Below are 17,541 nucleotides of genomic sequence, written 5' to 3' on the forward strand. Positions count from 1 at the left end.
AGAAAAAAATTGTTCCCCTTGTAATCAGTACAGGCAGACCTTGGAGATATTGCACGTTTGGTTCCAGACCACGGCAATAAAGCGCGTCATACAGCCTTTTAGATGTCCCAGTGCCTGTAAAGGTTATATTTACACTATACTGTAGTCTTTTAAGTGTGCAATAGCAGTATGTCTAAAAATATATACGTCCCGTAATTAAAAGTACTTTATTGCTTAAAAATGCTAAATATCATGTGAACCTTTAGCAAGTCATAATCTTTTGCTGGTGGAGAGTCTTGCTTCTATATTGATGGCAGTAACGGATCAGGGTGGTGGCTGATGAAGGTTGGGGTGCCCATGGTAATTTCTTAAAATGAAACAACAGTAAAGTTTGCCACATCAATTCTTATTTTCACAAACAATTTCTCTAGCACGCAGTTCTGGTTGGTAGCATTTTACCCACAGTAGAACTTTTTAAAAATTGGAGTCAGTCCTCCCCAACCCTGCCCCTCCTCTATCAACTAAGTTTATGTAATATTCTAAATCCTTAGTTGTCATTTCAACAGTCTTCACAGCATCTTCATCAGGATTAGATTCTGTCTCAAGAAATCACTTTCTTTGCTCATCCATAAGCAACTCTTCACCCATTAGTTTTATCACGAGATTACAGCAATTTAGTCTCCACTACTAATTCTAGTTCTTTTGCTATGTCCACCACATCTGCAGTTACTCCCTCCACTAAAGTCTTGAACCCTCAGAGTCATCCATGAGGGTTGGAATCAACTTCTTCCAAACTCTGTTAATGTTGATATTTTGACCTCTTTCACGAATCACAAATATTCTTAACGGCATCTAGAATGGTGATCTCCTTTCCAGAAGGTTTTCAGTTTACTTTGCCCAGATCCATTAGAGGAATCATTAACTATGGCAGCCTTAACCTTATGAAGCATAGTTTTTAAATAGTAAGACTTGAAAGTCAAAATTACTCCTGATCCCTTGGCTGCAGAATGGATGTTGCGTTAGCAGCTCTGAAGACAACATTAATCTCGTTATGCGTCTCCTTCAGAGCTCTGGGTGACCAGGTGCATTGTCAGTGAGCAGTGATGTTTTGAAAGGAATCTTTTTTTCTGAGCAGTAGGTCTCAACAGTGGGGTTAAAACATTCAGTAAACCATGTTGTAAACAATGGCTGTCATCCAGGCTTTGTTCCATTTATAGAGCACAGACAGCAGATTTAGCATAATTCTTAAGGGCCCTAGGATTTTCAGAGTGGTCAGTGAGCACTGACTGCAACTTAAAGTTACCAGCTGCATGAGCCCCTACCAAGAGAGTCAGCCTGGCCTTGGAAGCTTTGAAGCCCGGCATTGACTGCTCCTCTCTAGCTATGAAAGTCCCAGACGGCACCTTCTTCCCGTGTGAGGCTGTTTTATCCAGATTGAGTATCTGTTGTCTAGTGTCGCCATGTTATTATCTTAGCTGGACCTTCTGGGTAACTTGCTGCAGCTTCTCCATCAGCACTTGTGCTTCACCTCACCTCACACTTTTATGTTGTGAAGATACTTCTTTCCTTAAACCTCATAAACCAACATCTACTAGCTTTAAACTTCTCTTCTGAAGCTTCCTCACCTCTCTCCGCCTTCATAGAATTGAAGAGAGTTAGGGTCTTGTTCTGGATTAGGCTTTGGTTTAAGGGGAATGTTGTGGCTGGTTTGATGTTCTATCCAGACCACTAAAACTTTCTTCGTATCAGGGATAAGGCTGTTTTGCTTTCTTATCAATTGTGTATTCACTGAAGGAGCTCTTTTAATTTCCTTTGTATTCACAGCTTGGCTAATTGGTGCAGGAGAACTAGCTTTTGGCCTGTCTTATCTTTCAATATGCCTTCCTCACTGAGCTTAGTCATTTCCAGGCATTGATTTAAGGTGAGGCATGCAACTCTTCTTTTCACTCGGACACTTAGAGGCCATTGTAGGGTTGTTAATTGACTTAATTTCAGTAAGGAATAGGGAGGTCTGAGGAGAGGGAGAGACGGGACTGGCCAGTTGGTGGAGTAGTTAGAACGCAGACAGCATTTTTTAAGTTCATCATCTTACAGGGTGCAGCTCATGACACCCCAGAACAATGACAGTAGTAAGATCACTGATCACAGATCAACATACCAAATATAATGGTAACAATAAAGCTTGAAATAGTGTGAGAATTGCCAAAATGTGACACAGAGACACAAAGTGAGTAAATGCTGTTGGAAAAATTGGTGCCGATGCACGTGCTAGATGCAGGGTTGCCACAAGTGGTCAATCTGTAAAAACAAAACCCCTCAATATCCACGAAGCACAATAAAGTGAAGCACAACAAAACAAGGAATATATTTCATTACTGATTTGTCTTGAGCCTTAAACCTATATCTCCACATGTATAGGATATTTGTTTCCAGTTACTTTGTAGGCTTTGTAGGTACCGTAAACTCAACATGCACAGAATTGAGCTCATTATCTCTTACATTTCTTCTTCCCTTTGGTTAATTTTGGCTTTCAGTTCTGTCCCTCAGTTCAGTACCTCCCTTTACGAATTCACCCTCTGCAGTGCTCTTTGTATGATCCAATCACCTTATCCCACACTTAAAATTTATTTTACGTGTTGGGACTGAGAAGTGACTATTGCAGAGCGACATTTGGTTTGTCTGCGGGGTGCAAGCCAGTTGTAGGGGGTTAAGGAGCGAGTGGGTGATGAGAAAGAAGCCGCAATCAGTACAAACTCTTCAAAGAGGGAGAGGGATGGAATTAGGTATTTGAGTATTCTTGCTACAGTCACCTGAGTAGTTTAAAATATTTTATCTGGACATTGAGCTATGTGACAATTAAAAAGTTCAGGCGTCAAGATGTGTTTATAGGAGATTTAAAAACTCCAAAAGGAAAATCTTAGGATCAAGATGGTTGTGCATTTTTCTGATAATTCACATTAATGAAGTATTACAAGTTTTTTTTTTAATTACCTTTTCAATGGCTATTTCACGTAAACAATTAAATACATTATAATTATAAACATCTTAGTATTGAGGGAATTAAGAAAGTTTAAAATGTATACATGGAAATTTTGTTAAAACTTGAAAAAAATGAGTACTTCAGGTATTTAATGCATTCATTCTGCAAACATTTTTTGTTGAACTTATAAGTATTAGGTATTATGCTAGGTATTATTATTTACCTCATAGTATTTTTTCCCCCTAAAATGGAAAAGAGTGTGAGGCTATGAAAATGGATTCTTTTTTTAAAAAAAAAAGTCCAATTCATTAAAAAAAGAAAAAGTACCTTAAAGATAAGTATAATATTATAATTGTGAAATGCTATTAATACTTGAAAATGGAAATTCAGTCATTCATTTAATATTGCTTATTAGGCACACGTTACTGTAAGTTGGAATTGTGCTGGGTGCTGTAGCGTATGTAAAGAAGCTTAAGGCAATAATACGAGTGTCTGTTGTCAAGTTGCTCATCGTTTAGCAGAAAATCTAATTTCTTTTTAGGTAATTCAGACTTTTCAGCATATTAAACAAGACTTTTCAGATTCATTATCTAATTTTTTTCTGATTGCGCTGTCAGTTTTCAAATAGGTGTATTAAAAGCTATATTTGCCAATTTTTCTATGTAGTTTTCAGTTTGGGCTATGTATATTTACTTTTTCTCTTAGTCCACTTTTAAAATATACTTACTTTAAATTTGCTTTCAGAAGGTTGTTCCATTATTTGCTTTTTCTTGGTATAGTGAATTCTCCTATTTTGTGTAGTTGAATTTGTCAGCAATTCTTTCCTGAGTGGTTTCTGTCGTGTGCGTTGGCATTTTCATTTGGAAGCTCATCTTGAGTCAGAGCTTCACGATGTTTGTTTTTCTTTCCATTCTCCTCACTTATTCCTCCGTTCTGGGCAGTTATATTAATACCTCAACTGGCTCGTCAGTTCAGAACTTGGTCATTTTTATACTAGGCTCTCAGTTCTTCTAAGGATATTACATATCTAGTTCCCAAAATATGTAGCAGTTTATCCCAGTCTCAGCTGTGCCGCTGTTTTCTGCTTTCTCCTGCTAATCTAGGAAACCAATTTTATACCCAGAGTCCCCACCACAGTAAATGCTTTCCCCGTTACTTTGGAGAAAGGAAACTTCTAGATGTCTTTACTTCACTTCCAAGAAACAGAAACTTCAAACTCTATGAGTTTCTTTGTATTTCTCACCTACTATAATTTTTATTTTGTTTTTCAAATATGACTTAATTACATAAGTTACATATGTGCTGGTAATATGCCATTATATAAAGTAAAAATTGAAGGGCTTCTTCCTTAGAGGTAATCATTGTTGATAATTGTTTTTTCAAACCTTTTCTATGTGCACAAAACATTCTTTAAACATACAGAGTTTTAGTGCTGTCAAACTGTATTATTCTGAAACTTGCTTCCCCCCACACACTCAACAGCGTACAAACAGCTACCCTCCAATATCACAGAGTCACCTGATTCTCCTTAATGATTTCAGGGTCTGCTGTAGTGTTTATACAGTAATTTATGTGGCTGCTTTCCTAGACATTTGAGGTTGTCTTATTTATTTTACTAATGGAAAGAGTGCTGTGATGAACCTGTTCCTTTTAGATCTGTAATTGTATGTTTGTGCAAGTATTGTTACAGGATGATTCCAGAACTAGAAAACCTAGGTTAAGTTCTAACAGCTACCACAAAATTGCCCTCCAATCCCAGCAACTAGGAACCACAACTTGATCAATATTGGATGTTATCAGTCTTTTAAAATGTTTGCCCTTTAAGTAGACAAAAATGATACCTCATTGTTTTAATTTGCTTTTCTCTGATCTGTAGTGGACTTGAGCTTCCTTCCTTATGTTAAGTATCAATTTGTGTTCCTTTTTTGGTTAACTACTTGTGTGTGCCCTATATCAGTTTTCCCTGTCTAGTTGTCAGATCTTTTTGTGTAGGATATGAACCCGTATTTCTGTTAGATATGTCACAGATATCTTCTCCCATTCTCTTTTTTGTCTTACAGACTCATTTATGATAGCTTGTGTCTACCATATGACACTATAAATCTTGTCCTTTATGACTTCTTCATTTTGTGTTTTGTTTAGGAAGAGTAGACATTTTCTCATCTGATTAGGAAGAGTAGACATTTTCTTATATTTTCTTCTGATGTACTTAAGTTTTGTGTTTACTTTTAAATCATTAAGCTACCACACATTTATTTTTGTGAGTTAAGGATGTAAATGTTAATATGCATTTCCCTCCAAATAGACAGTTGTGCCCATAAACCGCCGAGTAGTCCAACCGTTCCTCACTAATTTGAAAAACCAATGATAATACTGTATGAATGATTGAAAGGTTGTAAGATATGTGGTATTTTTCTTTTCATACAGGGAGGATGAAAGTTTTGAAACAAATTTCAAGGATACAGGGCAGGGTTTATAGAAAGTCAGGGATAAAAGCTTATGTTTATAGTCTCGGAGGTAACAGTGTTAAATTTATTAACATTAAAAGTATAGGTAGGATAGAATAAGAACATACCTAGGACAAACAAATATGTACTAATAACTTGTATAAATAGTAATTAAAGGTATCAATTCAACAGCTTATTATGGAAGGTGATATTACAAAGGAATTCTTGGGCCTTTTTTTTTTTTTTTTTGTAGATTTAATTTACTGCCTGAGGCATAGAAATCACCATTAACCATCCTATAGAAAAATGAGTTCTTTTTGGTTAACATCAGATTTAAGTCTATCTCTTACATTTAATCCTATAGTCTATATAGTTAAAGCCATTAGTATATGAAACATAATTACTTTCAGTTTTGGAAACGTTTGGATGTGTGACAATGTACAAACTATGTATGTGACTGAAGAAAAGACAACTAAATATGTGAAATGCCACATCCAGCAGAAAAAGATTTTCCAGAAATCATGCAGAGGAGAGTGATTATGGTATACTCTTACTGGACCACATTTGAAGTATGTTAGAAATAGGGCTGTCAATATAATTTTAAAATTACTGAACTGTAATATAGTCATGATAATTGAAAAATTATATTTCATTGTCTTCTCTCTTTTCTCCACCTACATTACAGATCATACATCAGTTGGCGGGCTGGGAGACAGTTTTTATGAATACTTACTGAAAGCATGGCTGATGTCAGACAAAACAGACCAGGAGGCGAGAAAAATGTACGATGATGCTATTGAGGTAATTATTATCAGAACATTTACCTACTTAACATACCGAATGTGCAGTGTGGTTAATAGTGACAGATGAACGTTTTATATGCATTTTATTATATACATTCACTGCAGAGTTTGTTAGTATTTTAATATAGAAGTCATATTAAGTTTTCCTTTATGTGGTATTTTTTAAAAATTGTTGAATTTAGTGTAGTATATTTATGAAAACGTACTTTAATTACTTTCAGTTATTGTGTACAGGGACTGAAAACCTCTGACTTCACATACATTTCCATGAGTATTTCTTCTTTCCAATGACTCATTCAACCTGCACATTGAGAGCCTTATGGGTAAATAATAAGGGCAAAACACTTATATAGTCTTTTCCACATGCCAGGCACAGTTCTGACTCCTTTTACATATGTGAAATCATTTATTTAATCTTGACTACCATTTTATACAGGAGGACCTTAAGGCATCAAGAGGTTAAGTTGCTGGGAAGTTGCGTAGCTAGTAAGTGATGGAGCCTGGAATGGGCAGTCTGGTTCCACAGCCTGTGCTGTTAACCACTGCATTGTATAGTTTTGTATTGTTAGAAGCTCATACCACAATGTTGTGACCATTTAAAATCGGAAAAGTTTCATTCTTGGAAACGCCAATATGCAATATTTTCAAGCAAAAATTGTGGAATAGAAAAAAGTGTGTTAACTAGCTAGTGAGGTATTTGCTTCCTGGTCCAGTATAAACACATAACCCTTTAACGATTTTAATTACTTTTTAAAAGTCATGTATTTAGTATATACTGCAAATTATATACAATTGTGACTATAGTCATTGATCAATATTTAGAGTTATAGTTGTTGTTGTCTTTAAATTAAACCAAGGATCTTACTACCCATTTTATATCTTTACTTTTTAGGGAATTAACTTTCTATAATTGTTTACGAAAATGCTCAGGAATTGAACTAAGAATGTGATGTATAGTGCTTTGCCCATCGTAGCCATTAGATAAGTTTCTTGAGGAATTGTGTTAACACAAGTTAACTTAAATTGTGTTAATTTAATTTAAGAAATTAAATTAAATTGATGTGTAATCAACAATTTCCATTTTAGTATGTGACTTCTAAAATTCTGTATGAAGTCTTATGTTTTGAAAAGTTGAAGTGTTTTATTCTCTGTTACTAAACTTTGTCTAGAAATTTTTATGATCTAAAAAAAGTCATTCTCTAGGAAGAATGTAATATTCTTGGAATAATAGTGTTGAAAATAGCCCTTAGTCATTCCCACTAGGCAGTGGTTTCCTTGAAGGCACACTGGTTTGTTTATCATTGTCTCAGCACCTAGTACAATACCCAAAGCACTAGGTATTCAGTAAGTATTTGATAAATTAATGAGCATATTTAATATTTTTATTTTTGAGAAAGTGTGACATGTCAGATACCATGTAATCATTTTCTTCATAGTTTGCTGCCTTTTTATGATATTTTGAATCTTAAACCATTTTTTCTTTTACTTAATTCTTCCTAAAGGAAAAAGAACATTGTACTTGAAATTTCTTCAAGTTTTGTTTAACCCTTAATAGAAGAGCAATACTGTTACTCTTAACTGTAATTTAGCAGTTTGGCATTTTATATAAGTTGAACTCTTAGACATTTGTCATATTTTTAGAGAGAAAAGAGAGCTATACAAGAAATTTCAGGGGTCTGCAAATGAATTACTGGTAAAAAAGTCTTACTATTACCTATGTTTTACTTTAATCCTAGTAGGTCCGTGGGGATATGTTTGATATCTTTTAATTATAATGCAGTATGATTTATGTTATAATGAACAGAAATAACAAAATGATGAAAATATTGTACAGCAAAACTATGCTGTCATTCTTGAGGCATTTATTGAATACCTTACATGTGGAAAACACGCTGGATGCCATGGGGTCCACAAAGATGAAAAACATCGTCCCAGGACTCAAAACACTAATCTTTTCATAGGCACTTCAGAGCACTATGGGTAAAAGACAACAAACACCAACAATAAAAATTTATAATCCAAACACAGTCCCTGATTTTGTGTATCAAGCAGTCCTCGTTCTCCTAACAGGCCAAATACAATTGTCTACCATTTATTTATAAAATGATTTATTAATTAAGCACTTACTGAGTGCATATAACACTTTCAGGCTTTGTGGCGTCTAAGGTGATAAGGCATAGTCCCTGTAGTTCTGTAAAACATTATTATCAAGAATGTGGAATAATTTTTTCCACAGGTGATTGTTACTAAGCTTGTTAGAGAGCACCCCACAGTAAAAATGTGGGTTAATTCTAATTCTTTTTTATTGTCAGAAAAGTATAGTCGCTAATCATGTAACGATTTCCACCAAATAAAACTGAATTAATGCAGTTTCTTACACTTTTCCATAGAACAACCTCTAGAGGTAGAGAATTAATCCATATCTCCTCAGCAAAGTGTGAGAACATAGTCCAAAGTAACAAAGCTCTTAAAAATTTCATTTTTGAAATTAAATGTAACTGTTAGACTCTACTTTGTGTTATAGTTAAATTTAATATAAAATATTTCCCTCACCAGCTCCATGATTTTTTGAGTAAAATGGCCTTTCCAGGAGGGTGGACTGTGTTTCCCATGTGGCCTTTCTTAAACGTGACACAGCATCCAAAACAGCTGCCTAAGTTTGGGACTGAGGAGTTTGAACTGTCAACTCAAAGGAGTGTTGTCAGCTTTATAGCGTATAAGGTGTCTCACCTCATGGTGCCTTTTCAAAGTACTTTGACGGGCGGTATAGTTACTTGGAAAAGGAGAAACTTTTTAAACTAATTATCAAAATTATATTTTTTTGATTAACTTAGGTATTCTTCCATCTTGTATGAAATAGAAAGTAAATCGGCAGAGCCTTTTGGGTTCTAACTTCCATCATGATCTCAATTGACTGATAATTATGAATTTCATTTAGCTCAAGAAGAAAGGTAATCTTTAGGCTAGTCTGCCCTCTTCCACCTTGTCTTGTTATAGTAGTGAGGGGGGTATTTGTTCAAATTTGTGCAACTTGATTATTCATCCCAAAGCTTACTTATTGTAAATGAAGCCTTCCAGTTTGGGAAAGTTACTGCTTTGTGGAATATCTTATTACCAAGGTTTTGTGATAGCCAGAAGGATGTAGTAAGTTTGAACACTTAACATTTTGCTTCTAAAATTTGGAATATCTACTCTTTCTTGTAGGCTATAGAAAAACATCTTATTAAGAAGTCCCGTGGAGGTCTTACCTTTATTGGAGAATGGAAGAATGGGCACTTGGAAAAGAAGATGGGGCATTTGGCCTGCTTCGCTGGGGGGATGTTTGCACTAGGAGCAGATGGTTCCAAGGACAAAGCCGGTCATTATTTAGAGCTAGGGGCGGAAATTGCACGTACATGTCATGAGTCATATGACAGAACTGGTAAGAATATTAATAACACTACTAAGTCCAAAATAACCTATAAGAATATATCCAGGAATTAGAAAGAAAACACATAGCATAGGCATTTTTACTTCAAAATAGTTAATACAGTAAATCATTTTCTTAAGAATTGAATTTTAATTCTGGAAATGTGTTCTGTATCATTTCTTTTTATTATTTCTGAATTCTGCTACTGATGTTGTTAATAAAGCTTTTGAAGAAGTTGTTTTAAAGACAACGGGTAGCGCATCTGGGGATGCCTGGGATAACATTGTTTTCATATAGTAAGAATCCAGTTAGCCACTCATTATTATAAAAACAGTTATTGAGAAGGACACAAATTGGACTAATTTAGGTTACATGCCTTGCCTGTCCTCGTGAGAAAATAAGAATAACCGAAACATAATAGTAGTTACATTGAATGTATAATTGGTATCTTGGAAACTAGTAGTTTGTCTCTTAGTCAATTCACCAATAATTTTTGAGTTATTTGTGCCCTTACCTAAAAAGATCCTTTGGCATTGCTTTAGGCAAATATGTAATATTTCTGGGCTTCAGCATCCTTACCTGGAAAATTAGATGATTCTCAGTGGTGACAAAAATTAGTTCTTGGGGTGAAAAAAAATGTTATGTACAAAGCATAGATATGCGTACCATCATAGACAGGTAAACAGTATATGTTATTAAAATTTCATGGAGAGAGAAGGCAAGCAGGGTTTTATGAAGCCTGAAAATAGAATTGAGAAACATTGGACTAGAGCTTCTACAGTTTTCTCTGACTTAAAAATGTATGTTTCTATGTGAAATAATGGATACTGAGTTCCCTAAAAGATTGAAGTGATTTCTTTTTGTGATTTCAGAAGTTACATTGTTTTTATTAAATAACTGAATTTCTCTTAGGGTTAACTCATCATCAGGTACCATCACACAAATATGATTGGCTTAAAGTTTATTCTGGTTTGAAACCTGTCAAGTTATTTTTATGTAATAAGGAATTGAACTTATGGTCAAATCGACCCTTTAATTCCCTCAGTAACTAAATCAAGGATTCCATTTAACAAAATCTAACTAAGTCAAAGGGCATTGAAGCAGGTATTATTTTAGGGTAGTTTAAGTGTTAGTGTGTAGTACATGTAAAGTCAGTGATCTGAGTTACAAATAGAAACTAAATTATATTACCATGTTGATGACATAGAGTATTAAATATACTTAAAATATATACTTAAATATACTTAAAATACAGAGCAAATTAGTAAGACATTGAGGATTAGAATGGATATTCAGCGGTTGCATTAGGACCCATGATAATAAGATTTACCATTATGCATATTTTGACCACAAATCAAAAAGATGTAAAATAGTAAGATTTCATAAAGCAGACATGTTAAAAATATGATACACCATAGTAATTATAATTAATTGTTCACTCCATTAAACATACCTGTTATGTGCCAGGCATTATGCTGGATGCTTACAGGTTAAAGTATGAACAGGACATACCCCTGCCTCTGAGGAATTCATAGAATGCCAGAGTTATGGAAGAATTCTCCATATTATATTTCTGACTTTCACATTTCATGAGGACATAACTGATGCTGATATGAAACACTGTAACATTATAGAAAGAACATGTGAATTAGGATTTTAAAATCTCATGTCCCACTATTTATTATCCATGAGCCCCAGGCAGATCATTTAACCTTCCTTATCGCAGTTGCTCCATCTGCAAAAAGCTGGGATAATCATACCCACCCCGTCTTCCTCAGGATGTTGTGATTTTGTTTATGGTCCACCAGCATTATAGTCCTTGTGCTACCGTTTCTTTTCTGAGAAAATATGAAAATGTGCAGCATTATCTTGAAAGACGTGAGAGATCTTGAAAGTATTTGCCACCAGTGCAACCTAGTAAAAAAAGAAAGATGGCAGCTGAGACTGGTAATTGTGTGTGACTTCAGTGCCCCAGTGAAAGACGACTTTACATTGCCCAGGTTTGGGGCTCTGGGTGTGATTAGAAAGAATTTCTTTAAGAGCTTTTCATGTAGTGCGTATTCCAGCCTGAATGGAAATCATAGCATTCAAGGAGTAGTATCGTGTTTCCCTGAAAATAAGACCTAACCGGAAAATAAGCCCTAGCGTGATTTTTTCAGGATGACATCCCCTGAATATAAGCCCTAATGCATCTTTTGGAGCAAGCCTTAATATAAGACCTGGTGTTAATTTCGGGGAAACACGGTATGTCTTGTTGAAATATATGTGTAATGGTCATGTTGTGTGCACACTGATAAATGGGCAGTTACTGATGAAATTCTTGGTGACTGGCAATTTGACCCCTTCCTTGCTGTATATAGAATAGAAGAGAAATATTTTTAAAACTGGTTTAAGTTTTAAAATATATTGTTTCTTATATCCTATAGTGTGCTTTAAAAATATGTAATCTACAACTAAATCTGATTCAAGATCTGAGCTCTGAAATGTTTCCTTATGTGTGTGTTATATTAAAAGGACTTTAAAACTGCCTTGACTGTCTTTAAAAATAATCTGCGCAGTGCAATTATCTATCTCATTTTATTTTGTACCAAAACAGAAATACAGTGAATGTGCTTACATCTAGCTTTTCGTTTGTTTCCGAAGGATTGCTAGACTCTTGTCAGTAGAGTTAGATTCAGCAGTATGTTGGTGTACATTATTTATGAGAAATATTTCTTGCCAAAATAAGAGAAATATGTATGTCTATTATAAGCCAAATGTGGATCTTTTACAGTCACTGGTTTTGCAAAACAGCAAAAATAAAAATAAAACAAACAACAAAAATAACTTTCCTTCATCCCCCATTCCCTCAGAAAAAAAGCTCTGGCATTCAGACACAGATAGCTTATTGTGTTCGTTTGTTTCTTTTGTCATGTTACAGCATTGAAGCTGGGTCCCGAATCCTTCAAGTTTGATGGCGCAGTAGAGGCCGTAGCGGTCCGGCAGGCTGAGAAGTATTACATCCTGCGTCCAGAAGTCATCGAAACCTACTGGTACCTGTGGCGGTTCACTCACGACCCGCGATACAGGCAGTGGGGCTGGGAAGCAGCACTGGTAAGTACGCCAGTTTTTCATTTCATGTGTGAGAGTGTTCAATCAGGCCCTCCTGTAGTGTCGTGTTTCCTCATCTATGTTCTCATGTTCAGTAACTATAGGGCTACTTCCGTTGATCTGACGGAACACATAAGTTTCCTAAGAACAGAAGTAAACCTTAGAATCCAGTTTAGTTCTCTATTGGAACTATTTTCCTACTCGTATGCACTCATTATTATTGAATAACTATAGAGACTCCTTTAAAGGCAGTTTTTCACTATGATTATACAATTTTTATACAATTACTGCTGAAGTTCCAAAACAAAATTACTATAAATCTGCCCAGATTCACAGCCTGAGTGGATTCCCCCCTATTCATTTTAGCTTGTGTTCCAAGTAACTCGGTAGTGGATTGCTGTAAGAACAATCAGTGACTTGTTAAAATTTTTCCAGATTGAAGCACAAATACATATATTTGAAATGAGGAATTTTTAATGATTAGTAAGTAAAGGAAGCAAGTTGTTTACTCTTAAAATGCTCACCTTTCAGAGAACCCCAGGGCTATTAGTACGTGGGGAGGAAGAAATGATTAGTCTTCTCATGAAAGCAGAGCTTATTCCTGGGAGTGAGGGAGTGTTTTACTCTCCGAGAGACACTAATTATGATAAATAGTACTAATTATGGTGAATATTCGTATTCAAATCATTTGACTTAAGCTTGCAGTCTAGACAGAATGAGGGCATTCTAGGTGAGATAAGTAGTGTTAGTAGGCTCAGACAAGAATGTTCAGGATATGTTTTAGGGCGGAATGGAGAGCAATTTGTGTAAAAAGGTTTCACAGTGCTAACCGGCGGGAGGGAAGTTTGCAGTCATTGGGTGGCATTACATACCGGTGAAGGGCTGTCTGCTTTACTCAGTGCTGCAGGACCAGCAGACACTCACACTCACAAACACTCACTTCTCTGTTACCACGTAAGGGTTTCTCACGTGGGGAAAGACAGCCCTTTGCCTGGCACCTAAAAAGCCCATCAGATCTTCTTTCTCCTCACCATCTCCTACGCACCAAAGCTCCCCAGCTTTAAGAATCCATTATAGGATTTTCAAATTGGAAGGAACTACTAAAGATGTCATAGTGGGGAGTAACCAAACAAAGGGTTGGTTGTGATCTGCAACCTGGTGGCTTTTGGAGCCCATTGCAATAATCGGGAATAACACGGTCGAGATTGGAACCACGGTACAGACACTCATGTGTCCTTTGTCATTCACACGTCTCTAGGTAGCCCTTATGGAGCGTAACTATAAGCCAGTGTGAAGGGGGAAAACGTGGTTACGTAGAACAGCAGCAGATGCAGCACGTATTGCTGCTGCTTTTCCCAGGCCACCTGGCTCCAGAACTGGGAACCCAGCTGTTAGGAAACTGCAGGAGCATCCTGCCGCAGCTGAGGAGAGGGCCACGCTGTTGCCCCCGTGGCTGGGGAGCAGGACGCACACGTCTGTTGGCAGCAGTGGCTGACTAATGCTTATGTAAATCAAGCAGTATTTCATAGAGACGGAATAGGTAAAGCAATCCTGCAATGAATCTGACTTGAGTGTCCACTAATATTTAATAGTTTTAATTTAGAGGAACAGGGGAAATAAACCTGAATCATGCGAGTCAGGAGGGTGAGGGGTGGTGGCAGAAACATGTCCTCTCTTTGAAACATTATAGGATAATTGATCCTTTTCCTAAGGCCCTTTTTTCCCATGTACCTGCTTAAAGGTTGGCTCTACTCCTAGCTGTTAAAAAGAGGTTTGACAAGCTCAAAATTGAACCTGTCCAAATTTGAATTATGAGTTAGAATTTTGCTTCTATATAGCCTGTATGAATACAGACAAATTCAAAGTATAAAGAACAAGAACGGAAATAATTCTGCTTCAAATTCAGGTGAAGAGAAAAGGGGTAGGTTGGAGACGAAAGAGGAGGATTCACATCGTAAATAGAATTTGCTTTCTTGCCCACCACTGCCCTCCCCTGTTGGGTGTGAAGGAAGTAAAGGGAAAACAGGCTGAGACAGAGCAGTAGTATCTCATGTCTTCTGGAGCTTCGGCCAATCCAAAATTGAGTGTATTATGCAGGAAAAAAATGACTCTAAATGGCTGGATGGTTGGTCGTGCCTCCCTGCTCCTTCTCAGCGTTCCTAAACTGCTTCGCCAGTTCTGTGGCAGGAGAGACACGAGGTCATTGGAAAGAACACGGTGCTTCAAAACTTGTGTATCCAAATTATGTTTAAAATATTTAGATAAAGTGCTAAGCTCTTTGGTAAGAAGACTTGAAAACCCAGCCATAATCAAAATGGAACTATGTAAAAAAGAACAATTTGATTAAACACATTCAGTGTTAATTAGCTTTTCACTAGGAAGGAGGAGGACCGGAAGAGGAAGAAAAGCAGCAAGACCAGGAACAATGGTCCCCGTATCTTCGTTCCAGAGTGTTGTAGGGTTGGTTCCACAGAGAAAGAGAAGAAAGGACCGTGTGTGCTTTCAACTTCTCACGCGGAGCTTAACTCGAGAGTGGGACACACCTGTACAGGCAGGACGTTAGGTTGCTTTGAAGTAAAAGCAGGGTTTCGAATAGATCCCATTTGATTTGGTGTATTTTATTTAGACATGTTCAAAGATGCAAAGAGAGGTAAATTAAGGATTTTAGCTCCCAGTCGGCCAGTACAGCTCAGCAGTTAATAATAACATAGAGTTACTCTTTGCCTCAGTTTTTCCATCTGAAAAGTGGAGCTATTAAGACAGCCTCCTAGGGTTGTTGGAAATTTCAATGTTAATGTTTATAAAGCTCTTAGAAGAGCTTTCAGCACATAGTCAATACTTCATAACTGTTAGCTCTTCATAGTGTAATTACTGTGGTAGGTGTGTGGGGCGGGCGCTTCCTGTCAGTTGGTACCACCTGTAACGCCTGACTCGGGATGATGATAATCCAGTGTCTGTCACTTAGTAGGTTTGCAAGTAAATATCATCTCATCGCTGTTACTATGGAGACTCCTAAGCAATACTTTTTCAGTATGTTTTGAGTTACTGTGTCTCCTTGGAAGCGATAAAATTACATTTCAAAGTTTTAATTCACAGTGACCTCCCTCTTAATTTGTCAGAATTTATGAGGCTTTATTGTGCTATACTGGTCTATAATTCAGTGTGAATAGCTTAAATTTGACTCCTAAGTTAGGAAAATATAAGGTGTCTTTAAAAAAATTAAAGAGTTTTGAAGAGGGGGAAACGCCACAGGAAAGAGGATGCCTCAGTTAATTTTTCCAGTGTGAGAATATTTCCATTTGATGATAAATCTTATTCTTTAGCTGTCATTCCCTGTGAACTTTTGACTGTGGTGCCTTAACTTGACCTTCAGAACTTTAAATTCTGTGGAATTGATTCTTCTGTCTGATCCCTTTCATAGGCTATTGAAAAGTATTGTCGCGTCAGTGGTGGATTTTCTGGGGTGAAGGACGTGTACTCTTCTACTCCTGCACACGACGATGTACAGCAGAGCTTCTTTCTTGCTGAAACATTAAAGTACGTAGATGCCTTTTTAAAATTTTTTATTGTGGGCTGCTTTTGCTGTGTGGTCCATACATGAGGAATTATGACTACGTAATATGTTACACTAAATTTTAGTACAAATACCTTTTTATGTATTTGGGTCTTAAATTTTTAGCTCATCTCAAGAACAATGACTTAGACTATGAGGTAAATATTTTGTGAAATTAAGAGTTTCTTACCTTTATTTTGTCCTTAGCTCATTAGCATGCAGTAGAATCACCTGAGAGGCCTTTTAAAAACAGGTCACTGGGCCACACCAACAGAGCGTCTCATTCAGTGGTCTTGGGTGCAACCTGAGAATTTGCATCTCTGACAAACTCCCAGGTGGTGCTGGTGGTGCTGGTCCTGGAAACACCCCTGAACTCCCTGCTCTAGCTAATGAAATCTGTTAGGAACAATCATGGAGTTTTGGTGGCACTAGAGGGTATAGGACCATAGCCACCCATCCTTCCAGTGAAGTTTCCCATAAAGATATACATAAAGGAAACAGTGGAGAAGAAAAAAAGGCACCTTTATTATACTCAGAACTCGCGGCAGAGCTCTCCCTAAACTAACTGGAAGAAGGCAGAGACCTTAAATATGTCCACTTCCCTAAAGACTACAAAGGAAATATCTCTTGATACCCTCTCTTAAATTTCATATTTCTATCTGTACCTGAATGCCTCATAAACTATCACTTCATTTGTTCAAAAATAAGTGTGTTTTCAGGCATTGTTCAGGTTACTTAGGGATACATGGCAGACACAAAGGACAAAATTTCCTACTCACCTGAAGTTTTCATGCTAGTGGACTTCTAGCTTACAGTTGGTATATTACAATTGCGATTTCTATGTCTCAAACTAAGTTTCTTATTCTAAATGGCCATCTTATTCCAATTTTTCTTTCATTATCCCTTGTACTCTTACTATTTTCCCATCTTTTCAGCTTGTGCATTATTCTTTTTTCACCTAATAGGTCACAAAGTCTTTAAATTCTTGTTACGTTGTTTCTTTATTTTGCTCCTCTGCATATCTACAGTTGACCCTAACCCACACCCTGAGAACTGCTGAGATGATTTAGAATATCTGCATGGGGGTCGGTTCCCTACCTCTAGTCATTCCTTGTTTGGTTTACCCTGTGAGAGAGTTGAAAGAGCGCTGGTCTGGAAAATAAAGCCACGGAGCTTTAGTTATTATACACTTGTTAGAACCTAGCTGAATGAGCATGTCAAAATAAAATTTCCTCACTGTCAGTTATTACATCTGTAAACTGGAATTTGACCCAGATTAT

At 36.6% G+C, this 17,541-nt stretch overlaps 1 protein-coding gene across 2 annotated transcripts in view; it reads left to right on the forward strand.

Moving 5' to 3' along the window:
- The window catches only part of MAN1A2 (mannosidase alpha class 1A member 2), a 111,553-nt gene that overhangs the window by 80,578 nt on the left and 13,434 nt on the right, over nt 1-17,541 (forward strand). For both annotated transcript variants that reach the window (XM_019730603.3, XM_088799519.1), the window contains exons 9-12: nt 6,092-6,207; nt 9,414-9,630; nt 12,539-12,711; nt 16,130-16,245. In XM_019730603.3, coding sequence (XP_019586162.3) covers nt 6,092-6,207; nt 9,414-9,630; nt 12,539-12,711; nt 16,130-16,245 — 622 coding nt within the window. The remainder of the gene's footprint in view (nt 1-6,091; nt 6,208-9,413; nt 9,631-12,538; nt 12,712-16,129; nt 16,246-17,541) is intronic.

This window comes from Rhinolophus sinicus, chromosome 7, assembly GCF_057876585.1.
Source record: "Rhinolophus sinicus isolate RSI-liver-muscle chromosome 7, RSI-T2T, whole genome shotgun sequence".
Classification (NCBI taxonomy): Eukaryota; Metazoa; Chordata; class Mammalia; order Chiroptera; family Rhinolophidae; genus Rhinolophus; species Rhinolophus sinicus.